The sequence below is a fragment of the Oryzias latipes genome, chromosome 24 (assembly GCF_002234675.1).
Source record: "Oryzias latipes chromosome 24, ASM223467v1".
NCBI lineage: Eukaryota > Metazoa > Chordata > Actinopteri > Beloniformes > Adrianichthyidae > Oryzias > Oryzias latipes.
This window is the reverse complement of record NC_019882.2, coordinates 2,342,211-2,367,194: the sequence shown is the minus strand read 5'-3', so window position 1 is coordinate 2,367,194 and position 24,984 is coordinate 2,342,211. Positions and strand designations below refer to the sequence as shown.

The 24,984-nt window shown below is 40.9% G+C and overlaps 1 protein-coding gene across 3 annotated transcripts in view; it reads left to right on the top strand.

Moving 5' to 3' along the window:
• plcb1 (phospholipase C beta 1) overlaps nt 1-24,984 on the top strand; it is a 125,593-nt gene that overhangs the window by 28,089 nt on the left and 72,520 nt on the right. For all 3 annotated transcript variants that reach the window (XR_002872859.1, XM_023952846.1, XM_023952847.1), the window contains exon 3: nt 16,124-16,192. Coding sequence is in view for 2 of the 3 variants with exons in the window: in XM_023952846.1 (XP_023808614.1) it covers nt 16,124-16,192 (69 nt within the window). In the remaining variant the exon portion in view is untranslated. The remainder of the gene's footprint in view (nt 1-16,123; nt 16,193-24,984) is intronic.

Genomic DNA, 24,984 nt, shown 5'->3' with positions numbered 1-24,984 from the left:
AGTTAAAGGGGCGGGACTTTTCAGAAAACTGCTTTAGTTGCAGCTAAATCGCAGTACCGTCATTCTTATCAAAATGTCTTTAATAGAATCAAATAAACAGAAAGAAAAAAGTGTTTCACGATCTTTCTTATTCCTAACTACTCAGTGTTTTATCAGGGCCTGTTTGGATGAACACAGAGCTGAAATCCTGGAGATGGGAAATGTTTTTACATCAGTGAAAAAGGGTAATCTTCTGATTGAGAATTTACAATTTCACCAAGTGCCCCACGACCTTAATTTTTGGCCGTATCCAACTGTAAGGGCAGTTGTGACCCTGTAACCACCAGGAGCAATGAAGTGTTTGTGGTAGACGAGCAGACTGGGTACCGAACCCTTCATGATCTCATCAGAGGCTGACCGCTCCACCTCTACAACAGTTTTTCGACCAACCACTAAGTCAACAGCATCAGGTTCCAAAGGTTTTTCTATTTCAAGAAACTAGAAGCTAAAATGCTTCCGGTTTCCAAACAGGAAGCAGTTGTTCTAAAAATAAACCTCATTTGTGCCTCTTTTTGCCCCTGAAACAAATGTGAAACCTAAACCCTTTCCATCTCTTTCAAAATAATAAAGTCAAGTATTTGTATGCGAAGCAGGCTCTGCAGATTGATCTAAAATAATAGGAAAAAGAACCGAAAGGAGCAGAAGAAGTCTTTTCTCAGTGCACGGACGCCGCGACAACACGAGCGGATGACATAAGAGGTGGAGCTGGCCTCCTGATCAGTGTGACTTTGCCAGATAATTGGAGCAGTTTATTATTTCTGAGCGGACTGCAGATGTCAGCTCTGCGGCGAGCCGCCAGCTGTGGAGCAGATTGAACATATCAGTTTTAGATTAGATGTCCTGGTTTTTTCAGAGCCTGTGTGCGAGACGTCGGAGTCTGTAAACACCGATCTCTCTGAGGGGAACAAGTGAAGCCAGACAGCAGGCTAATGAAACAAGTTAGCATTCATTATGCTTTTGGTAAACTTTCTTTAAAGCCTGCTTCGTTTATACATAATCAATTCACAGTGAATTTACATTTTATGAAACATTTTTTTCTCAAAGGCATTGAATGGTATATCATGTAGTTATCAAGTCAGGTTATTAAAATACAACACATCTATGAGCGACGTGCAGAATTCTGATGGGCAACTCTTTCTTAGAACATAGATATATTCAATTTATTTACAGATTACTTATCTTCTACTGAGGGAGGGAGTGTTAATGATTGAATTTCTGCATTGTCGGGTAAACAGATGATCTAATCTTGTTTCATATCTCACTTGGTAGCGTCTCCTTATCTTCCATTCTCGCATTTGGCTTGAAGGTTTTAGAAATAAAAAAAAAATACTTTACTGTGAATCGGTCCCTCCCCCCAGCTACTGCTGATTACCTGGATCAGGTATGTGGGCGGAGCTTGTTGAAAAGCAGCACGAGCTTTTTCTATTTGTACTCTATCATCAGAAAAAAGCCACAAGAACATGATAAAAACATCTCAAACATGATTTTCATCAGAGTTGGTCTTTAAAGCTATTTATGACTCATTTATTTGTCCGGTCATTTCATATGCTGATTCCTTTATGTTATGTTCTTGTTTTTTTTACATACAAAATAAAAACAAAGCAGTAAAAGGTTAAACATGGTGAATAAAAGGAGGATAAGATCTTTTATTACATAAATATAAATGCTGTTTTATGATACTGTTTCTCATTGAAAGGATGCATTCCCAAAAACCCAGTTGACGGCATTCGTAATTGGGAGGTGCCAGTTACATTTTTCTACCCTGCACGGTGGCCGCCAAGGTTCCAAGACGACCAAACTATTTTTTTTTTACAGATGATTCTGTTTAACTGAGTCACATTCGGTTCATTTGTTAACCTGAGAAAAGATTTTTTCACATTTACACCCTAAATGTTCACCTTTCAAAGGCCAACCACATCTTGCAGCTTTTAGGATTAATCCCAAACTTTTCTGTTTTATTAAAGTACAAACATCAAGCCCATTTTTTTTTCCTTGCAACTGTTGATCTAAATAGAAATCAGAAGCGACACAAATAAAACAAATGCATCTTGGAAAACGTAAGCGAGAACTTGGAGGTGCTTGTGTTTTCTATCCTTCATCCTCTCCCTTTTCAGTGGACGCATCAACCTAGCCCAGTTGCCATGACGATCCAATCCCTGCAGCTTGTTTTTTTTTTTATACTGCAAAGTAGTCGGAACCACCCCCCCACCGCCGCTGCTGTGAATTTGACTGCCATCGCTGCTCAGAGCCAGGTGGCGGCTTTTCTGAGAGAGCTCTTTCAAATAAAGGCATTCAGCCAAAAGTCTTTGAAGTTCCACTGTAGATAAGCTCTCAGCGATGGAAGACACTTCCTTAATGTTCTAGCCGGTGCTTTTACCCCCAACGCTCTCGTTTCTCCTCATTCTGGGATGGCGTTCATTCTAGTGTTCAAAAATTTAAAGCCCAGATTCTTTTTTATACAAAATGTTTTTTCTGTGAGTAAAAATACAGAATGAAGCTTCGTGTAATTGATTTAACTGGAAATTCCCTGTGGTGATGAATTTCTCCAGCCCTTTTTATTTTATGTTTTTTTTTTGTTTCATCTGCACCGTCACTAAGAGCAGGACGAGAAATGAACTGGGAAGAATATTGAAGTCAAAGCTTCACGGTTTAAATTATCCACATCCCAAATCCTCAGGCGAAGAAGCCTGATGGAAAAATGTGTCGTTAGTGGGATTTCAGTCAAAAAAAAAGGAAAAAAGACCGCTTTTCTTCTTTTGACAAAGGGAGAACAGAACAAGTAAATAAAACTACAGACGGGGTGTTTAGAGCAGCCGCACAGTCCTCTGAATAGATGTTCTCGTCAAGCAGACAGCAAACTGAAGCCGCGAGCGAGTTGTATGGCCTGTAGGCGCTGCCCGCCCTCGCCATCCCTTGTTTGACCTGCTCCCACTTGCTGAGTGGCTGCTACACACCCCTCACTCTCCTCTTCTGCCTGCCTGGTCTGAATTGTGACCAATTCATTAAAAAAAACACGTTTTTCAGAATCGCAGCTTTTCCATTGGTTAATCTTCATAGCAACGATTTTATTTTTTGTTTGCCAGGTGGTGACGAATAAGTCTACATCATTTTTAGAAGAATTAGCAAAAGTAAATTTTAGGATTTCCTTGGCAACGCAGGTTTTTTTGTTAACCACGGCCAGATTTTTAATTAGTTCATGCTAAATGTCATATCGTTTCGTTTAGCTTGAGCCAACAGTTAATGTTCTACATTTTCACAATATTTCGGTAAAGAGTGAGCAACAGGAGAGCCCCACTTTTTTGGAACCATTGAACATTTGCGACGTCTAAATCCAACATTCTTTCCCAAAGATTTAGGTGGCGATAGATCTAAATCCCTAGGTGTTTAAATTTGTAGCTGGGACTAAAAAATCAAGATGGCGGCCTCTTCTGGAGGTCAAAGGTGAACGAAACTTGGTTTGAGGTTGTAGACCTGACCTGGTGGCATGTGTGTGAAATTTTACTGGAAGAAAATTTTTCTTTTCCAAAATTTTGACAAATTCTGCTGTTTCCAAAATGATACAAAATGTCCAGCAGTTTCATCTGCTCCTTTTGGGCTTCCGTCCTTTTTTTTTTCCACATTTCCCAAACTGCCTGGGTGACTTTTATTCTGCTGGCAGAGTCGTGGTCATGAATGGAAAACACGGCGGATCCCATTTGTTAAAGCTGCAGTTACAGGCGCTTGAACAGCCTCTTTCCTTCCTGCACACGCATTAATGTGGTCAGTTCCAGAGAAGAACTTTCAAAGGTTCGTGGCGGTTATTAGATCAAAGGGGCTGATTTTTTACAAACAGCAATGAGTCAGGTTTTTTTGTTAATCATTTAGGAGCATGCTGCTAAGTGGTCCATGTCTTCTCTGAAGCCCGAAACTCTACATTTTACTGTGATCCATCCTTCTAAGCAAGATTTATTCCGTATTATTCATTGCTTTTATGCAAAATACTTGTAATGATGTCATTAGATAAGTTTCTGTTATCAGATAAGGGCATCATTTCCATTGAGTTCCTACAAAATAGTGATGCTGTGACGCTTATTAAAAACACAATCAGGGACCCGCTTTGGCCTTTTTGGTCAATATTTATTATTTCCAGGCCAATTAAGCCATTTTACAGTTTGAGAGTGGAAACCAAACAAGGAGGTCACCCTTCGATGGTTCTGACTCGTGTCTCTACTGTCAGCGCTATGAGTTCTTGTAAACTAGGAAATCGATTGGATTGAATTGATCGTCCATCTCCAGATCGACTGTCCCGCTTGTCTTTCTGCCCCATTTTTGCTCCAGCAAATAAGTGTGTCACAAATGTGGGCCACACATTTGCCCTCCCCGCTGAAGTGGGTTTGATGGAACGGGGAACCTGGAGGACCCGGAAAATGGAGTTCACACAGTGACCGAGGGGTTAAAAATGAAGAATAATGTTTATTATCTTAGTTTTTTGAATACGTCATGTTTGCTTTAAATAAATAAATAAATAAAAAGCCTTTTCCAGACTCTTATTTTGTTGGTTTAATGCTGGCAGGGGAAACGCAGCTGTGGTGACAGGTCTACATCTAGATTCATCACCTATTTATCCTTAAGAGATTACCGTCCGAGACATGAAGCAGACATTCGGGTTGGAAATGTTTCCCCCTGTTGCCTGCAGCAGCTGTGCAGGCTGGCTGGCTGGCGGGTCCCATGTGGGAAGACGAGGCATCCCAGTTAGAGACAAAACAAAGCTCTGACATCCAGGCGCTCACGTGTGCTGACTGCATGTCATGATTAGAAATGGAACAAAGCAGCACACTTTCGTCCCACACAAAAGTCTCGCTCCACGTTGGGAGTTGCTGCCAGCCGGTTCCCCGCGTCTTTCCTAACCTCTGATTGGTTGCAAGACTTGTCATTCTTGAAAATGGAGCCACTGATGTACAGTTAGTACTGTAAGTATGAAAGTCAAGTTTGAAAGTTAAGCAAGTAAGCAACAGCTGCGGTTACATGGACAAAAGAAATCGGAATTAACGCCAGATCAGCATAAAAATGCGTCATGTAAACACGCTGTTTGGAATAATAGTCTGTTGTTAAACAGACGTGGTGCATGTAAACGGCTCATTTTTATTTTATTAATGCATTGCTGGTAACATATCGACTACAGATCCCATAATGCAGTGCTTCACCTCCCGATGAAATAGAGCAATGGCATCATTTTCACTACAGATCCCATAGTGCAGCGCTGCAGCTGCCTTGGTGAACCGCTAGCCCTGGCAATGGCAAAGAGAAAAAGTTGATCCTGACAGCAGAGCCTTTTAAAACCGATTGGAGGCAGAGCAAATGTTTACTGTCATCACTGGTAAACCCGTTTGTCTCATCTGTGGAGGGAATGTGGCTGTAATGAAAGAATATCATCTAAGTCTTAGATGAGAAAAACATTGATCATGCACTCTGCTGAGTAGCTTAGCAGACAGAGTTTGCACAGCGCTCTGCAAACTTTGAAGAACAAAAAATGAATTTTAAATTGCTCCGAAACCGTTTGGCGACAATGTGGAAGCTGCTCCTGTGCAGCTTCAGATGGAGCTGATGGATCTGCAGTGTTTTGGCACACTGAAGCAAAAGTGCAACACTGCAGGGCTGCACGCTTCATTCTCTCCGTTCCTGCAGAAATGCCCCCGCTCCGTCTACATGCAGCTCCAGCCATGTGCATGTTTGGTCTTTAGGTCATTTCTGCATGAGAAGCTCTTCTCAGAGATGGAGACTCACCAGCAAACAGGTGTTGTCTCAATGATGAGCTCCTGCAGTCCATCCTGAGAATCTCCAACACAGGACCTCAATTCAAACACAAACCAACTTGTTGGAGAAAAATGATGCCAGGCATCAGGCTCTGATAAAATGACACTAGAGCAAAAAAAACTGGATTTGATTTATTGCTGAAAAGCGCAAATTTTATTCATAATTCCAGGATTTGTTTGTTTTGTTATTCAGCACCAACTATTTTGAATTTCTGTAATTTTTATAGCAACATATTTGGGTACATTTAAAATTTTATGTTTATTTAAAAAAAAATGTAATCAAAGTAAAGAAATGAATGTTTTTTTTCTTTTAATGTTCACTTTAATTCTTCTTTAATTTTGACAGTACATATTTTTATGGATATTCTCAGTCTATTTTTATTCATATTTATGATTTTTAAAAAAAGTTCGGCCCACAACCTTTAGCGTGTTTTGAAACCTGGCTCCCTGAGCGATCGAGTTTGACACCCCTGCAACAGATACTGAGACCGACTTGGACCAATGGTCTGGCTCCAAATGGGGGTGTCCTTAATGCGGAAAGATGGCGACTGAATTGCCTAGATTTGGTTGGAGCTGGAAGTAAACCACATCCTGTGGGTGACACCATGCTCTCTGGATTCAATTCTCAGATACAGTCAATGATTAGAACGTAGAAACTGATATAAAAGCTGTTGTGAATCTGTTCAGGTTCAATATTTAACTGTGAACCATAGAACGTTATGAAAAACAAATCTACTTACAGAAGAATTAAGCTCATTAAATGAGAAAACCATTTCATTAGTATAATGGTTTTTCATCTAAGATTTCCTATATATTTCAGATGTATTTTTAATTTTTCAGTGATCTTGTACATCTTAGTTGCTGATATGGGATGTGACATGGAGCCTTTATACCCATAATGCAGACTCGTGTTTCCTTAAAATGAAAAGGATGTGGGAACTACCACAGACCGAGTGCTAAATGTCAGTGGTCCAGTCATTTTGTTATCATTATGGGTTACTATGGCAACCACTTTCACCAATCAGGAGTAAGCCAATTGGGAGTCCACACCCCTAGCCTTTGAAAGCAGGCTACGCGAACTCTGTCAACCGTTTTGAATGTGGGGGCCAACAGGCTCCACCTACTTTTATTGAGGCGTCTGATTGGTCAGTTTATGACTTGAATAACTTGATGTACAGAAAAAATGAAAGAGGATTATTGAAGAAGATAAAAAGGATCAAGGATGGTTTTCCTGACCAATAGAATGACTGAGTCACAGATGTTTATTCCTCTGCAGAAGTCTATGGGCTTTTGGCTTCTTGAAGCCACTTCCTGTTTGGCACATCACTGGGGCGGGGGTCTCTCAGTCCAGCTCTCATACTGAATGTTTGTTATCCATCACCACCAGAGGAAGCCCTGGTGTGTAAGTGGTTCATAATTTAAGCTGCGATCTTTAGTTTACTCTTTTCTTTTCAGAAGCCTGACGACATCCGAGCTCAGCATCATCATCTTTTTTGAAGCTGCTCTTTAATGTTACAGGAAGCTACTGTTTCCACAGTAACTAGTTTTTATTTTGGTGTTTTTCTTCCTAAAATCGAACAGAAGTGTAAAACATAGTGACCACCGACAAAGATTATGCAGATCTGCTGGTTTTGATTCAGGACTAAATTACATTTGGCAGAGCTTTTAGCTAGTTGCTAAGAGCCACCGTGCTGTTCTCTACTGACCTTCATCCTCCTCCTCTTCCAGCTTAAGCGTTTACTTATTCCAATCAAGCGGCTCTTCAGTGAAAAAAAGTCAGCAGGGAGGTGTGAACAGAAAAGATGAACACAGAAATGCATTGTCCTGATCTTTAAGGGTGTTTTCAGACTGAAAACATTTAGTTCCATTAAAGTGAACCAGTTATGGGTGATGGAAAGGGGGGCGGGGTTGATCCGCACAGAATTCTGAAGCTACAGACACATGGTGCCTGTGATGCGCTAAACGACCATTCTAGCCCCTGATGGTCACACTGGACAAGCAGGAAGGGGTTTTTCTTCTCTTTCCTTTTCTGCTGTTTCCTCGCGCATTTCCACCACCTACAGTGGGAAGAGGCGCGGTGGGAAAAGTTGTAGTGGTGCAAATCTGGTGAATGGTGCACCAGGCTTTTTCTGTCTCAGCTCTAATCTGATACATGAAAGACTTGGTGTCGCAGAATTCCGGTTGGTTGGGTACAAACTGGAATAATTCATTTCTCCTTGATTGTCCATTATGAAACGGTTGGCGCTTCCATGAATTCAAAGCGATGCCGTGCGCTTGTCACAACCAAATCCAAGTCCCTGATTGGTCTAACTTGCAACGCACATTTAGTGGCCGCTAGTTTGGTAGGTAGAGTCAAAAAACGGTTGTTTTTTAACATGCGTAGCTCTGCGTGAACATGAGAGTTTTGAAGCCTTGTAAAGCTCATTTATGCGCGTTTGCAAAGACTTTTCATTAAAAGTGAACGCGCACTGCCAACGTTGGTGTGAACGTAGCTTGATGAACTCGTGCCACTCTGCAGAAACTAGGTTTATTGCTATAAATGGCATCATCATAATTAAAATACCACTGGGAATGCTTTAAGAAAAGATGAAAAGAGGGTCACTGTTATATGTCTTCCCTGGGGTTTGCATACAGGTATTCATGCAGTTTTGCTCTCTCACTCAGATGTTCGTGTCTCTTCTTATCATTTCCTAAATGAGGCAAATCCGGGACGGAAGCAAAAATGAAGAAGGTTGTATAAACTTCTGGATGGAAATGGCAAAGCTTAGAGAGTGAAGATGAGATTTTGTTCGTCAAGATGGAGGGAACGTTAAAGCATGGATGGAGACGACCAGAGGAGGCAGATGTCCAAGCAAACGAGAGGTCAGGCGGGAGGAAAGTGAGGCTCACTTCCAAGACAGCGGAGGCAGAGATGGAGGAGAGATGTGTGACAGCGAGGAGGAGCAGCAGAGACAGGATCACAGATAAAACAGAGGATGATGGACAGCTGAGCCGGGCTGCTTTGTTTTGCTATTTATCAGCGCTGCTCCCTCCAGCATCTCCCACTACTCTTCATCCGTCTTCATGCACGTGTGTCAGAGGTTTCATTAGATGAGTAATGAAATTACGGTTTGTATGGGCAGTGAGTGTTCCCAGCAACTAAACCCTCAAAAATGACAGACCGCCGTCAAAAACCACTTCTGAGTTTCCTCAGTTAGTGAATCTGGGCTTTCATCTGAGGTGTGATGTATGGAACAAAGATCCATACGGTCTTTTTGTCTTTTATCGCTGGTCGCTTTGTGAAGCATGTCGACATATCTGCTATCAACCGCCGCCACACTCCCCCTCCCGCCGCCATTTATCTGCTGATCTCTGCATGCAGCATGACTCCGTTTTGCCCTCAGTTTTCCTCCGTTTGCTCACAACCTAAATCTATATTTATGTTACACTACATTGTGGCCAAACAGGAAGGGGACGGGGTGAAAGTTTAAAGTCTTTACATCTTTCCTCGACGTACATTTGTGAATTTTACTGAACAAAGCCACACTTTTGGTTAGGGGTGTCACCATCTGATCAGGCAATCAGAAATCGGATTTTAAGGCGTGATTGAAGCCGGATGTTGCATAATGATCAGGGATGGGATATTCTGTATGTTTATTCTCATTATTTTGATCAGCTCTGATCTCCAAAATGAAGCTCCAGAGCCACATGTGGCTCTTTTACCCCATTCATAGTGGCTCTCTGGCAGAAAATCAAAAAATGGATACTAGCTTTTACTTCTGATTAATTTTACATCAGTACATTTCGTGGATGAGATACTCTAGAAATGTATGATAAAAATGAAGTTAGATATGTTGCAAAAGGGTTGTCCATCTATAAAAAGGATTTGTCACTGTAGAAAATGTTGTCAGTCCATAAAAATGGTTTGTCAACGTGTGAAAATGTCATTGATGATCGATGACAAAACCCAAGTTATGAGTAAAATTCTTTTGCCTCTCCAAATCGACCAATCAGCAGCCTTACATTGATCATGTTTACATTGACTATGAAGTTGCTCAAATTGGATTTTTTGTTAATAAATTAGCCTAATGGAAACACGAACAATGAGAAAAAAAACAACATTTTTTTAAAGTTATTCTGCTTGAAGGAGTTTTTTTTTGCCGAATTGAATTCAGCAAAACATGGAATCAATCTTTTAGAATGACATGGCAAGCAACCAGATGGCAATGAACTGGCTGCACGGCGGATGCAACAAAGGGTCCCACAGCGTCACACAGCTCATCAAAAGTTGATTGATTGTTGGATCCACAGCTCCTCTGTACAAATACCAACCGCCATTTCCCAAAATGTCTTCATCTGTAGAAGACGCTGACGTCTCCTTTGATAGGTGATGACGAACGCTGGGACCGTGGCAGGAATCTGAATGTATCTGCTTTAAATCAAAGTATTGTTCACATCCATCGCCATGGTGTTTAATGGTTTATCACATGACTTGGTTTGTGTTTATTCGCACAATTACGATTTATTACGAATTTGTGTTTTTTTTTACATTTCTAGAAGTTCGATACAGTTTTGCACAAATGTGTAATGAAAACGCAACTATTGGCAAAACCCAAGTTACGAGTACATTTCAACCAATGTCAACCAATCAGCAGCCTTTCATTGTCACCCAATAGATGTGCTGCTTTGACCGGCCAATCAGATGCATGATATCAATGATGGGGGGGGGGGGGGGGGGGGAGGAAAAATTATTTATTTTACATGAACTTTTTTTTTAATTTAACTACATTTCCACTATTTCTACTCGTTAAATTTCACTTTTTGTACTTTAATGTTAAAGATACTACACAGAAGCACTCTGTATAGGTGTTAAAAGATAAAACGAGGTGATTTACATAAAAATGGGGGACGATCTGGTTCTGTTTATTTTTTACTTGTTCATTTTTTAATGTCTAGAGTCTGGGATCCGGACTCTGTATAGTCAGATACTCAAAAGCAATTGACTTAGAATGAGATCAGGGCCCCAAAAATCTGATCGGAACAACCCTACTTTTAATGTCTGAAAATACTAGGACAGTGACGTTAAAAATACATGAACAGTTGACAGACTTTGTGTTGTTTTTTATGATGTACATGTGCTGACTTTGAACAGTGCACTGCTGAGGCTCAGACCTCTGTCTCTCCTGGTTTGGAGAAGACTTTCATTAGAGATTCAGGAAGTCTGGACGCCCCCCTTTTGTTACACATAAAAAATGTTCAAATGTTTTGCCGATACTGATCTGTTCGTCAGAGCCAGGAAGCTAGAGAGAGAGATGACAAGCAGGCACCAGTTTGAGGAATTAGCTAAAAACCCCAGTCGCTCTAGCTCATGAGTAATGGATGATTCACAGAAAATATTCATGAAATGTCATCTCGAATCTTAGTTTTTTCAAAGGACAGACCTGAAACTGGCAGTTTGACGTTTTTTTTTTAGCTGCAGTACAATGCAGAAATACATGTGTGCTCGGTCTGCCACAGCGGGTGGAGAGCTTTGGGGCTCCGCCGCTGTTTTGCTGTAGGAGCTGCTGGAGAGGATGTGATGCTCAACCCAAGTACTGCTCATCATGAACCGCTTTCCATCATGAGGAGATGTTTCCGGGCCAGCTGAGCCCGACTGAGGGCCACTCACATCGACTCCGCTTTAGAAAGTTTTTTTCTATTCCGGGGAAAAAGACATCGGTTTATGGCAACAGATGCAGATTTCTGTCTGGATCCTTTGATTCTTTTCAAGTGAACCAGTGAAATCTGAGAAACAGACGATAAAGTCATTTTTGCTGAAGATTATTTTGGTCTCTGAGACTTCTGGAGGGGTTTGGGTGAACTTTAATGTGAAAATACAACTGAATAGAATAAAATAGAATAGATGGATAGAGACAGAGAGAGAGATGAACAGAAATTCATCTTTCAATACTGCACAACAACATAAAACATATAAAATCATTAGAATACCTTAAAAAAAATCTGACTGATTCAAAATGATTAAAAGTCATTGATGACTCCGATGAAGCTGTTTTTGTTGTTTGTTGTTCTTAACACGATCATGTGGCACTTTTCTGATGATGGAGGACAAATATATAGAAAATCAAGCTCAAAATTGCATTTCCAAGTTTTTTCTTTATCCAAACGAATCAGGTGCAGAAAAAAAAGAGCCATTTGAAAAAGATGGGAAAAGCGCTGGGCGGCTGATGTTGCATTGCAGGGGCTTGGTGGCTAAACACTCTACCTCCAGCTGTGCTTTTTCCAAGTTCTAGGAAACACAAGCAGTTCTGCTTTTAGTGAGTGAATTGTTCTGATTGGATGGTAAGACTCTGTGAGGTCTTTGATATAGGATGAGGCCATACCATGTCAGGCCTTATAGGTTAACAGGAGAATCTTGAACTTGATTCTAGAATCAACTGGGATCCAGTAAAATGAAGCTAACACAGGAGTGATGTGATGTCTTCTGCTACAGCGGGAGAGGGTGTAAACAGAGAGCTCTCAGTAATGAGGAGGGGAAAGGGGGGGTGGGGTTGCCAACATTTTGATCTGAATAGGGTGATAATCTAAGAAAATGTTGGTGCTGAGTTTCAAATAATCCCTGCTGTTGCCTCGATATTTGCAGTAACACTTGTCGTTGGTTTTCTTTCTGGAAGGCAGAAATCTTCGTCCCAATCTGTATTTTGTTAACCTTGTGAACTTTAATCCAAGCTTTTCCATATCATGGCTCCACCTGCCAGCTTTAGCGAGCGTTGTTGGCAAACTGCAGCATAGCTAAAAATGTGATGCAACGGAATGCAAACAAACAAAAAAACATTTTCCTGAACTGAGGTGAGAAAAAAACCAGCCAGTATTCTGCATATAATCCGGACTGAATTTGTTCTTTATTCCAGATGCTTGTTCGTGAACGTGCGGTTGATCTAAAACCTATAGGAACATGTTTAATTACTTCCATCAGTGGCTCGTCCTCCCTGGTGTGTCTTTGTTCACCAATTACACTCATCCTTATGGAGTCCTTTTAAACCGCTGAGGCTGTCAAGCATGGTTAATAAGCTGGGCAGTTTTTTTTATCATTCCCCGATGTCTCCACCTTCACTTTCCTGTTTCCTCCACCTGTTTGCCTCCACCCGCTTGCATCATTAAAGATGCGAAGGCTGGTTTCTTCCAGACAGTCAGCCGGTCAGCACTATGAGGTGCTGGTTCTCATTAGGAGCCTTCTTCTTGATCACCTTTCATCACAGCTAGTTTGAATCAAATTAAAGGATGCAGAAGGTTAGACCTGCAAACATTGTTCACTTATCTCATGCATGTAAAAAGTGAGAGAAAAAGGTTAGAATTGAGGTCGGTGTGCAGCCTCCCTGCTGCTCTCCATGTGCTTCATGCTAAAGTGGAGCGTGTTGCAGCTGTTGAGATAACTATAGTGCACAGCTGAGACAAACAATGCACAGCAGAGCCCTGGGCCAGCGCAGGTTAAGCATGTTCATTAATTTCTGCAGCTTCTGGCCCTGCCTGCTTCCTGAACGTGCTGTGGCTCATAATGGGCTGTGGATGCAAGCTCACTGTTTGATGCAGAGAAAAGCTGGGAGCAAGAATGACTGTCAGATGAACAGAATGAGGGGAGGTGGTGGAAAGCAAAGTCATAATGATAGAAATTACAAAGGAATTGAATGCCTACCACAAGCTTAAATGTACATTTTTCTGGTTTTTTTTTCTAAATTCCAATCATTGTGAATCACGAAAAATGCAGTTTGAAAAAGATCATAATAAAATACACTGGGCAGGCCGCAAGCTCACTGTTTGAGCTTTCAGCAACAGGGAAGGGAAAGGGGGCGGGGTCGCGCTGCAGCAACTCCTGTCGCTCTGAAGAAACTATGTCCTAACAAATGACACAGGTTAAAAATTAAAATAAAAAGGTTTTTTTACTTTGGCTAAAAACTGCCAAATCCTAATTACAGTCCACTGGGAATGCTTTAAAAGATAGATGAAAAGATGATCTTTAAAGGAAATACGGGCTAAAATTAGCTTTTATTTTTCTGCAAAAACATAAAACAAATGTGATCAGTTGCACGCCAACAGAAAACCCCTAAGCTGAAGGTCTTCTCACAGTCCAAACGGGGCAGTTTTTTATTTATTTCGCTTTTTTAAAGAGTTTAAGCGTTTGTGCTTTGACCAGCTCAAAGGGGCATTAACTTTCCAGGGCTGGAGGGCACAAAAAAAGGCCAGCAGCGGCTGCATCCTGAAGCCCCAGCGCTCCATCAGGCCCCACGTGGAGCTCCGTCTCAAAGAGACTTCAAAGGCCAGCCTGATGTAGGCGTTAACCTTTGACTCAGAGCCTCTGTCGGAGGCGCATAATTGATGCACAGCAGAACACACCATACAGACGCTCTTCCAGTGCAGGAAAGGAGCCAGTACGTTGATCTTTTTTCATAGGTTCATTGGTGCATTAAAAAAGAAAATAGCATCATCTTTTATAGAGGCAGGAGGAATGTTCACGTACATTTTCACATCAGCCTTATGGAAACAGCAGGAGTTAACGATGTGGATGGAGATCAAGTCGGCCCACTCGGCTTCTAGTCTGCCTGTGGACTTTGGACTGGGTCGGGTTAATTTGTCTCTTCATTGATGATTCCAAGCAATAAGGAGATGGTTAACTTAAAGAATTTCCTTGGGCTGACTGTTTCAGGCAAAGTTCATGTTTTATTTTTTTGTTGTTTTTTTTAGTGGGGACCCAGAGCAGATGGATGAATGTTTGACATGTTGATGGCAGCATGGAGATGCTCCTCTCCCGGTTCGGCTGATCATTTGGAGTTGCATGTTCCTGGATTCATATCAAAGCCTGGTGGGGGGGGCTCTGGAGAACAGGGAGGTTTGCTCCACTTTGCTTCATTTCGCCCAACTTTACATCTGGCAGGAAAATGTGTGAAACGTTGGAGCTGGAACATCAAATTCAGTGGTGGGATGTCGTTTCCCTTTCCAGTCTGCCACTAAAGGCCATGTCGCACAGCCATCTGCGCATTTTCCACATGTGAAATTTCAGTCTTTTGTGATACAAGCATGTTTCTTGGGATGGTCATTGAGGGTGGATGTCTGTTGAAAGTTTCATCCGTCGCGTCTTTACGTGAAAATTACGCAGTTTATGAATATTTTAAGTAGTTCATGTGCAATTATTCGGTAAATCTTACACAGCTGTGCGTGATTTTTGCACGATGGCTATGCAAATTTGTGGCTTTTAAGGGCTATGAAGATGGCTAAAACCCTGTGTTTAATTATAGATGAACAAATCTAATCTGCAGCAGCCACTGATTGTACACATGTAAAGTTTTTTCATAGTTAGACTTAAAGTCCCACTCTGATCATCGTTTGATCAAATCATAGCCTTCCCAGTGGTCTTTTTATTAGCATAATAACATTTTTAGCCAAAATCATCAAATCTGTCGTTTCTTAGGACAGTAATTTTCTACCTTTTTTGAGCCAAGGTACACTTGTTCCTTGACAAAGATCCTGCGGCACACCGGCAACCAAAAATGTAAAAAAAAAGAGAAACTCTTTAGTCTGTATTGATGTACAGTCTCTCCACGATCTCATGTGCATTTTTTATAATATTTGAGACCCAAAAAATGGATTTTTTTTTTTGCCATAAAAGATTTTCAATGATAATCCTAGATTCTAGAACATAGTTTCTGCAAAGTGGCCGGAGTTGATTAGAAATTCACCTCTTATCAGGTTTTAGGGGATGTGCTTCCAAAGCGTCCTGTCAGGTGACTGCTGACAGTTACCCATGAGCCACCGGTGTCTGAAGCATCTTCCACTGATTCACAACAAGTTGAATGAAGAAATACTAAAAAATTGAGTTTTTAGCTTAACTTTCTTAGTAAATGTCAGAAAAATACCCCAAAAACCCATTAGAGTGGGTCTTTGTAAACAGCGGATAAATGGAATCAATGGACGAGTTGGAGGCAAAGCGCCTGAATCCTACATCAGATTTCATGAGTTTTTACTTTTACAGACCAGGAACATGTCACTCATATCGTTTGTGTTATTTAGATGCATAAGTTGTCGCTGCATATTTTCCATGTGAGGAAATGCGTCCTTAAGCCCATTTGTCTGCACGCCGCTCGCACAGACATCCTCGCCGGCAGCCTTCAGCCGCAGGTGGCAGGTGTGAAACTGGAAAAGGTCCTTGAAATGTTTCGCATCGGTTTGGAGACAGCTATTTTTTCGCGGCCTCAGAATGTCTTGACCCTGTGTATCGTATGTGAATGAAGATGTGATGAGCGTTTCCTCTTCTCCTTTTTTAGGACACAGACCTGCTGGATGTAGCGTTCATAAAAGATGCCAGAAACGGAAAGTTCTGTAAAATGCCAAAGGTAAGCCAATTCGCTAGAGAACATTTCGGTGGGGGAGGGGGTTTGCTCTAGTAATTTTTAGTATTTTAAAGTATTTTTGTCATCATGTGGATGGACTGATTCACGCTCCGTCTGCATTCATCACAGGAATGTGGTTGAAAGCTTCCCGTCTGGTGACCACAGCTATTTACCCATGAGCCACAGGTGTCTGTAGCCTGTGAGGTTGTATGTTGACGGAAGTTTAATTAAAGTATTTTTATGGCTAATAACCATAGGGGGTGTATCTTTCCCTGGCAATACGCCATAGCCCAATTCTTTTACCTAAAAGCAGGCGTCTGCAGCCTTTAACGCTAAAAAAGCCTTTTGGTCCAGTTTCTTACAGACTAAAACCCAACGAGACCCACAAAGTCGTTAAGTAAACTCCACTCTTTTTGTTTCTGTGGCCATTATACCATACATTTATCAAGTGTAGCTTTTATCCACATGAACTGAATTATAATTTTGTTAGATTTTTATACAATTTTGCAGAATTTTATTTTAAGAAGTCTAAACACAGAAATGCAATTCTAACCATCGTGTGTAACAGCCCACCCCCTTAAATTCATGTTTACCTAAATGTTTTTGAAAACTGTCCGTAAGAAATGTGTTTTTGTTCCATATGCTTATAGTCTAATATGTGAAAAGCTGCCTTTTTATCTGTCCTAACAAAAATGCTGTTCCTTTATATTTTTATTTGATGACATTTTATTGTTTTTTCACTCCATCCATCCGTGGTTATAAAATATAATTTTTTTCTGTAGGTGGTCATTGGAGTCTTCTGCCTCCACACAAACAATAGGAGGTCTCATTTAAAACTTTCACCAAAACCTTTATTTACTTTTAGGATTCTCCAACATATGGAAGCCGCATGAAAAAATGCAAAACACAGATGTACAACGGCAAAAGTTTGGTCTGGGTTGAGCCTTATTTGAGAATCTTTGTATGCACATGTAGGAGAAGGCCAAAGATGGCTTTAGATGAATAGAAGAATAGAAAGAAGATGTGAGGTCAAAGAAAGACACCAGTCAAGACTCCAGACGTGCATTTTTCATGACTTGCCTCTTAAGCACTTCTCCTTCACACTTCTCCTTCCTTCCAGTTGATGTGAAGGTTGTATGAAGATCACTTCAGTTTGAATAGAAAGAAAAGCAGTGACGTTTGCAGACGCATAGAGCCGTCACATCTTCAGATGCTTGACAAGAACTGCAGGAAGCGAAAACATAATTTATTGATTAACGGACTTTAACATAAAATAAAGAAAAACTAATAAAACGTCTAACAATGGGTCCTCCACTATTCCTAATAGGAAAGAGTAAACATAAAATGTTGGGTTTTTTTAATTTTCTCTTCCTCATCCATTCACTCGTGTAATGTGCAGGACTTGTCTAAGTGAGATGAAGGTTTTCGCCGTGAAAAACTGCTGACAGACGAGCTTTCTTGGCGGCATTAAATGAGCTCCACACAGAAAGAAAGAGGGAAAGCTTTGCCTTCGGAGCTCCTGAGCTCAGGCGGCTCATATTGTTTTGGAGCAGTGACTAATGATTTTTGCAGCTCCACGGATTGTTGCTGTGTGGGCTGCCCGTCTGACCTTTGATGAACTGATGCCCCCCCCCCCTGCCCACTGGGTTTGTGATTCATGCGCGTGTCGTGAGGGTGCACACGCACCGCGCAGACAGTTTCAGAAGAAGAATCCGAATAAGAACTGGACGGAAACAGCAGCAAAAACAACCAAAACGTCTGATGATGATCACCTGTGTGTGTCCACGCCGTCCTCAGAGGCAGATCAGAGGCGCCATTTCTCAATTTTCATAAGAAGTCCGCTTGATTTGAGCATCAGGGGGTGAAATAAGTCCCAAACCCCTGAGGCTGGGGTACAGACAGACCACAGCCCAGTTTCCTTCTGACATGACTTTTCATCCGTTTAAATATTCTGATATGTTTTTAATATCAGTCAAAAATCTAATTAAAGTGTTTTCTTTTAAGGTTTTAAAATAGTTTTTTAATGGAAATGTTTCCATTTAACATGAAAATATTTTGTTCCTCCCTTTGTCAGACTTTAAAGTTTAAAATGTCTTTTATTATGTAAATCACTTTACTTTAAATATATTTGAATAGGGTTTTAATTTGATTTGAGAAACAAAAATGTAGGAAAAACAAAATAAAGCTGCAAACTGTTATATGGCCTGCAGGCTTTACGTCACAAATTAATTAAAAAAAAATATATTTTTCAAAATGGCGGCTATTCTTTTAGTTTCATCTCCATAGCAACCATTTTATCTTTTGGTCATCTGGTGGTGACAAACAGATATATGTCATTTTTAGAAGAATCGGCAAAAGTAAATTTCTCGACTTCCTTGGCAACAGAGGTTTTTTGTTAACCACACCCACTTTCCTAATATGTTTATGTTATATGTCATATCAATTCACTTGGCTTGAGCCAGGGATTTATGTATTGCATTTTCACAATATTCTGGTGAAAAACGTGCGAGCAACAGATGAACACCACTTTTGTGAGTTCACCACGCCAATCTTGCTCAAAATCTACAAACTTCAAAACTAATTTTTTTGCCCAGGTAGCTTCCCAATAATGTTTTATATATATATTTATATATATATATATATATATATATATATATATATATATATATATATATATATATATATATATATATATATACCTTTTATTGAGTAACCATACGAAAAATCAGAACATGTAACAGAACATATGGCCATTCCAGAAAATCCCAGTATTCACAATGCTTCAATACTCAAAAAGAACCGACCCTTTTTTTATCTGGAGGGTATAAATCATTGTGGAAAAGAACAACTCCATTCCATAGGCCATTCAAGCCAGCACTGGTTCAAAAGTCCAAAGGCGCGTATCCAGTAGGGGAGTGATTGACAGTCATAAGAGAGCACTGGATTGCAGGAGCAGTGTGAGTGTAAGAGTCTGTTGGCTACAGGAGCCTCCTACCAGCCCGGATTGAGCAAAGGGATGGAGGGAGTTCTTCGGAAGGCTCCAATAGTTGAGTTTGTTCAGGTTGGGGCCTAGCTCACCATCAACATGTGGCCGATTTCATCTATTTCGTCAAACGCGCAGCTTATTTGCGACGTGATTGGATGGATTGTCTGCTCCTCATAGCATACATGATCCGGCTCTCCTCTCATGCGTTCCGATAGCTTCTTGGTTAGCGGTTTGTAAAGCCAGCCAATTGGTTGGTCGCAGTCACATGACCCAAGGTACGCAAGGTACGTAGCAGACAAATAGCAGGCAGGGCAAGGGAATACAGCGTAAACTGTTTTGGCCTCCGTGTTACATAAAGGTTTGAGTTTGTTTTTTGTTTTGTTTTTTCAAATTAAAAATGGCTCCCTTATCCTGAGGTCAAAGGTCAGTGACACCTCGGTTGTGGGGGTTTTCTTCCCATATTGTGTGAAAAATGAAAGTTGTCAAATTTCACACGTGTTTTGGTTTTTTATTTTTCGCCCCATTCCTTTTTTTTTTTTTTTTTACCCCCTCTATGATGTCATCATTTATTTATTTCCTTTGTCAAAGTTTTTGTTGCGGGGGCAACATTTTTTCTGAAAGGCGCAGAAAGAAGAATTGCGACAACATTCTGGTCCTTGCGGTCCAGGACATAAAAACATGTGGATGCTTAAAAAACAAAGTGAACGGAGGATAAATATGCAGGAACGTCCATCTGTAAAACGTGTGGAAGCTTAGGAAAATACAACGTGTGTCTGTAACTGATTAACCTGACCTCTACCGTCTTCTTAAAGGTGAATAAGTCCACAAATCAATTTTTCGTCCAATCCCCTGATTTTCTTCTGTTCCCTTCAGAGTATTAGTCCATTTGTCCTCTGTCCCGTCCTCTGCTGCGAGCAGGCAGCCAAACTGCTCTGGAGCTGAATCTACTCACTAATGATTGTGTTCTCCAGAAAACATTCCTGCCGGACTAACACCACAGATGCACTGGCGCTCAGCTCTGGCTTTCCAGAAACGTTTTAAAAATATCTCCAAGAATCAAGTCTTTGGGTCTGAGTTTCACCATCAGATGAGTGCGTCTCCTGCTCATCGCGTTTTTTCTCCTCAGCATTTTATTGGGTTTTTATCTCAGCTTCTATTTTGACAATTTGTCTTGCATTTTCTGGAGTTTTTTTTCTCTCTGAATGGAAAGTCAAAAACTATTTTGCTTTAATTTAAGCAAAATAGTCACTGTAACAGTTTAATCTTCTTTTCCCGCTCTTTATTGATGATTATCTCGTATATTTCAGTTTTCCTGTGAAGAAATCCAAGTGTCAATGAACCTTCGGAAAAGTCATGGTTCATTTAGTCACTGTGTATGTTAACATAGAAGAGCTCAAACTGTGCTAAACCTGACCGTTCTTTTTTTTTAACAACAATTTTACTTAATGACAAGGCTTTTCTGTCAGATACACTTGTGCTCAAAAGCTAATAACCTAAATATTGTCTCAGAAAGCTGTTAATGATGGGAATTAATGCTACTGCAGGGATGCAGGGAAGCATCTCTGAGAGCATCTAAACCAAAATGAAAAACAAGTACAAAGCATGCAATTAAAATCTCAGATGAGTCAGACACTGGAAAGGACATTGTGCCGCTCAACAGCAGCAATATCCTTTCTCCACATTACTCCGCAGCAGCAGACTCAAGGCTACAATTTCACCTTCCATCGTGAGCCGTTTGCTCCATCTCCAGATGATTGTGGGGTGAAGGGGAGCAGCAGTTACCTCTGAATTGGTCTAAGCTTGCAGCGGGCAGGGTTGCTGCTAAAAACAGAGCCGCTTGTTTGTCCCCAGCAGTGTAACAAGATCAGGGAGAGAGCAACAGGACACACTCAGGCCCGCTTTGGTCTGTCCAGGCGATTCGGCCAAAGCCCCCACAAAAGCAGCAACTGCGAGACGACAAATCTCCTCCTGCAGCACAGACACAAAGCAGCAGGTTTATCAAAGTCTAGAGCTGGTGACTAACATGAATGCAGCATCGCTTGTGCCATTCATTTTGGAGAGAGTGTCTAGTTTTTGTTTTAATATACATTTACAAAACGATACAGACTTATTAGACTGTAAGCCATAGTCTGGATGAATGCTGGATTTTGATTGGCAGCAGAGTTTCTGGAAGTGATGTCGATCTTTCTGATGGAAATTGCTCCAAAGCTTCACTCGTGTTAAAGCTTTACAGGGCCCTCCCTGTGTTTGTGTAACCCTCTTCATCATCCACTGACCTTAACGATGATGAAGAGGGTCACAGCATGAGCCCCAGCTTCAACAATCACAGCCTCTCAAACCTGTCGATAGTAAGAGGGGGGCAGTCCTTAAAATGACCCCGGGCTCTGCTACACTGTAAATAACTCCGGAAAAATGATTCAACGGGCCTTCCATGTGCACAGAGGGCCGTGGGCCAATGCGCGTGTCACTCTCAGACTCAGAGGGGATGCGGTTGCACATAAAGGTTTATAGTCTCCGGGCGTATGTGATGTTTTAAGCCTCTGCTGGTGGCGGTACATTGAGATGCATCAATAAGAGGCTCAGGAGAGTCACGTTTCTGCTCGCCATTGAACTGATGATTGATTTATACCTCAGCGGATGTGGAAATGTGTCTCAGTGATGCAATGGCATGAGTCTATGCTGCAGACACAAGCTCCCCCACAACTGAGCTGTGCAAACTCCAAACTGTTGTCTCGTCTGCAGAAACGACAACAAACAGAAATACTTTCTGGCTAAAAGATTCAAAGAGGAAGGGGAACATTTGAGTTTTCACGAGACTGAACAGCTTTTTCTCAGCGGCTATAGATTAGTGCCTCATGGGAGTGTGTTTAAAAGAGACGCCACTATAGGTTTAAAGAAGAGTTAATGATTAAACCCTAGAGATTGACTTTTGTTCCAATGAACTCTGAAGGTTTGAGAGATGAAAATCTGAATTTGAGGGCGAGACGATCAATAAGAAAAAGGAAAGCCCTGTCGTTTTAGAGGAAAAAGACAAAAGCACAAAATGGAGGCCTAGTTGTGGTTTTCACGTGACATTTTCCCAGATGTATCACAGAAAAACATGTTAAAACCATGAAAAAAAGTCCAAATACAACACGCCAAGAACATGTAAATCATGAAGAGTGTGTGATTTTTGCCTTGTTTATATGCAATTGGTTAGTGATGTGCGAGTCAGTTACAGATTTTGAACGGGACATGTGGTGTTACATGCCTGAAAAAGTCAGTTAGACGTACGTGGAACGGTCATGGAAAGCCACAAATGTGCATTTTGCAAAGAATTTCACTCAGTTGCGTAAGATTTATGTAAAAATTGCACATAAACTGCGATAAATCCACGTAAACAACTTAGTTCTCAACCGACCAGAAATTTTGGAACAGCTCAAAACCATATATCTCAATATTTCATTACATCAATATTTATCTATTAATTAACATTTTTACATCACTTAAAATATCAAATAGATTTAAATCATGTTTTATTTTGAACGTGTAACAGAAGTGTGTCTTTTGAAACCTGTTTCCTGTTTGTCCAGTTTTTCCCTGCAAAATTTACGCATCAGTGGACTGGAAATAGAACCGCTGCGTAAAGCTTGCGTTGCGTAGAGATTGACACGAGACGCAGACATGATGGAGGCGATGTAAACCTTCCAATGGCAGCAGAAAAACCTTACAAATGCACTACCTCTTGGGCCCCAACAGTGTTTATTGCTATATTAATAAAGTTAACCGCATAAAGCCTGGTTGGATGGCTACTGACTTTCTTTTAAAGTCCACCTCTCCATTGTCACTTTTAAATGGACAGCCAATCAGAATGGAGTATTGACCTGGACCAAGTTATAGAGGGCCATAATTATCCATGCTACATCAGGTTGTACAAGCTAACAGCAGATTCAGGTGATTAAGGAGGTCAAACAGTCTCATCATACATACCAATGAGGTGTCTCCTTCTAGACTCGGCTCACAGTCACATGAAAATGTCTGCTGGGAACTCCCAGTACCTTTAATGTGAGGCGTGGAACCCTCAACTCTGCCGTAGAGGTCACTGGAACAGACATGCTTCAGATTATCAGCACTTGGATCTGCTCCTCCCTATTGATCCCTCTATCTTTTCATTGTTGGTCCATCTCGTTCAGTCAGACACACTTGTTAGTAAGTAAACATTGATAAGACTGGATTACTCCTGAGCATCTGTTTGCTGAGGGGAAAACTGGAGCTCCATTGGAGGTGACCCCCCTGATCCCAAATATGGTGGGTGCAGCTTTGATCTGTCATCTTCTTAGGGTTTATTCAGTATGAAAGAGGACATCCTGTGGATCTGGGCTCTTGTATTCGGACGAATGAGCAAAATTGAGTTGGCAGACTTGACTGAGTCAATGAATAGATGAAACTAAGTCTACGCCAATGAACAGAGAGGTCTGTGTGAGTGTGGAGGAAAAGCTTGTGCATCCAGAGATCATTATCTTGCAGAAAAGGCCACAGTGAGCACAATGGTACACCTGTGCACATGCATTTCCACCTTCAGCAACTCCAAATCTGGCAGGTCTCCAACATGCTGCTGAAGGAGATGAACCATGTTTTTGAAATGAAAATAAAAAACATAAAACAATCCTGTGTGGGGAAAATGATCTCAAAGATCCACCTGAAAGCTTTAGTGGACTTAAATCGCGTGTTGATTGGTTCATTTGTGATTTGTATTCATTTCTTTGGTGAGTTTAAAACAAAAGAAGGATGCAGACCACATGAATCAGGACTGCTGGCATGCAATGAGCCTTTCATTTAGTCCCTGCGCTGGCGTCAGTCGGCTCCAGCGGGACTTGGCGCTCGCACCCCAGTCACTTGATGCCCACAGTGAAATCAGACGTGACATTTTGTTAACCCAGCAAAAGGTCGTCTCAGAGGAACAGCAGCTGGTCGAATAAGACCCAGTCCAGTCGAAGGCTCCCACCAGAGCGCAGATTTCTGCCAGGAAATCAGCAGTTTTAGTGCTGAATCAAATCTGTAAACAACAAGCAGTCATATTTCATTTGAGCTTCTGACGGCAGAGGAAGCTCAGCCCTCAGTGACACCAGGTTTCTGCGTAAACGTCGGCATCCTCTTTATTGTGTTTCATTTTAGAGGATAGAAATAATATAAATCAACAAACGTCAAAAATATCCATTTTGCCTTTCAACATATTGTGTTTATTCTTGCAAAAACAAACTCTACAGACTTTTACTGACGACCCAATGTTCAAATACTATGTTCTCAAATTCCAAATAGCTTTTTCATGTAAAATTAAACACACTTTAGCCCTGAATAGGCTACATATTTGTATATTTTATTGAAGTGTCTTTGCATAGTCACTTAAACTTTATCATATTTTTAATACAAACTGCTCCTCGGCCTTTGTTAAAACAGTCGTGCATTTCACTACATATTGATCTATGAATGTTTATGTGACAAATCAGAATTTTAGATGATGGTCTGATATAAAGGTAGACGAATTCGGAATCAAACCTCACTCGATGGGCAAGACGAGAAGCAGAAACGATACAAAGAAGAAATATTACAAGCATGATCACAACGTTGTCAGAAATGTGTTACTGACTTTTAAAAAATATTATTGAAATAAAAAAATGTTTAAAAAGGTTTGAAAATATACGAGGGAGGACTTGAGGTCTGCATTAAAAATGTTTTTTTTTACGTTTTAGGGTTAAAAGTCTAAAGCATAATTTTATTTTAAATCAGCCTTCCGGCATTTGAAAACCAAAGGCAAGGTCTCTGCTTGTCG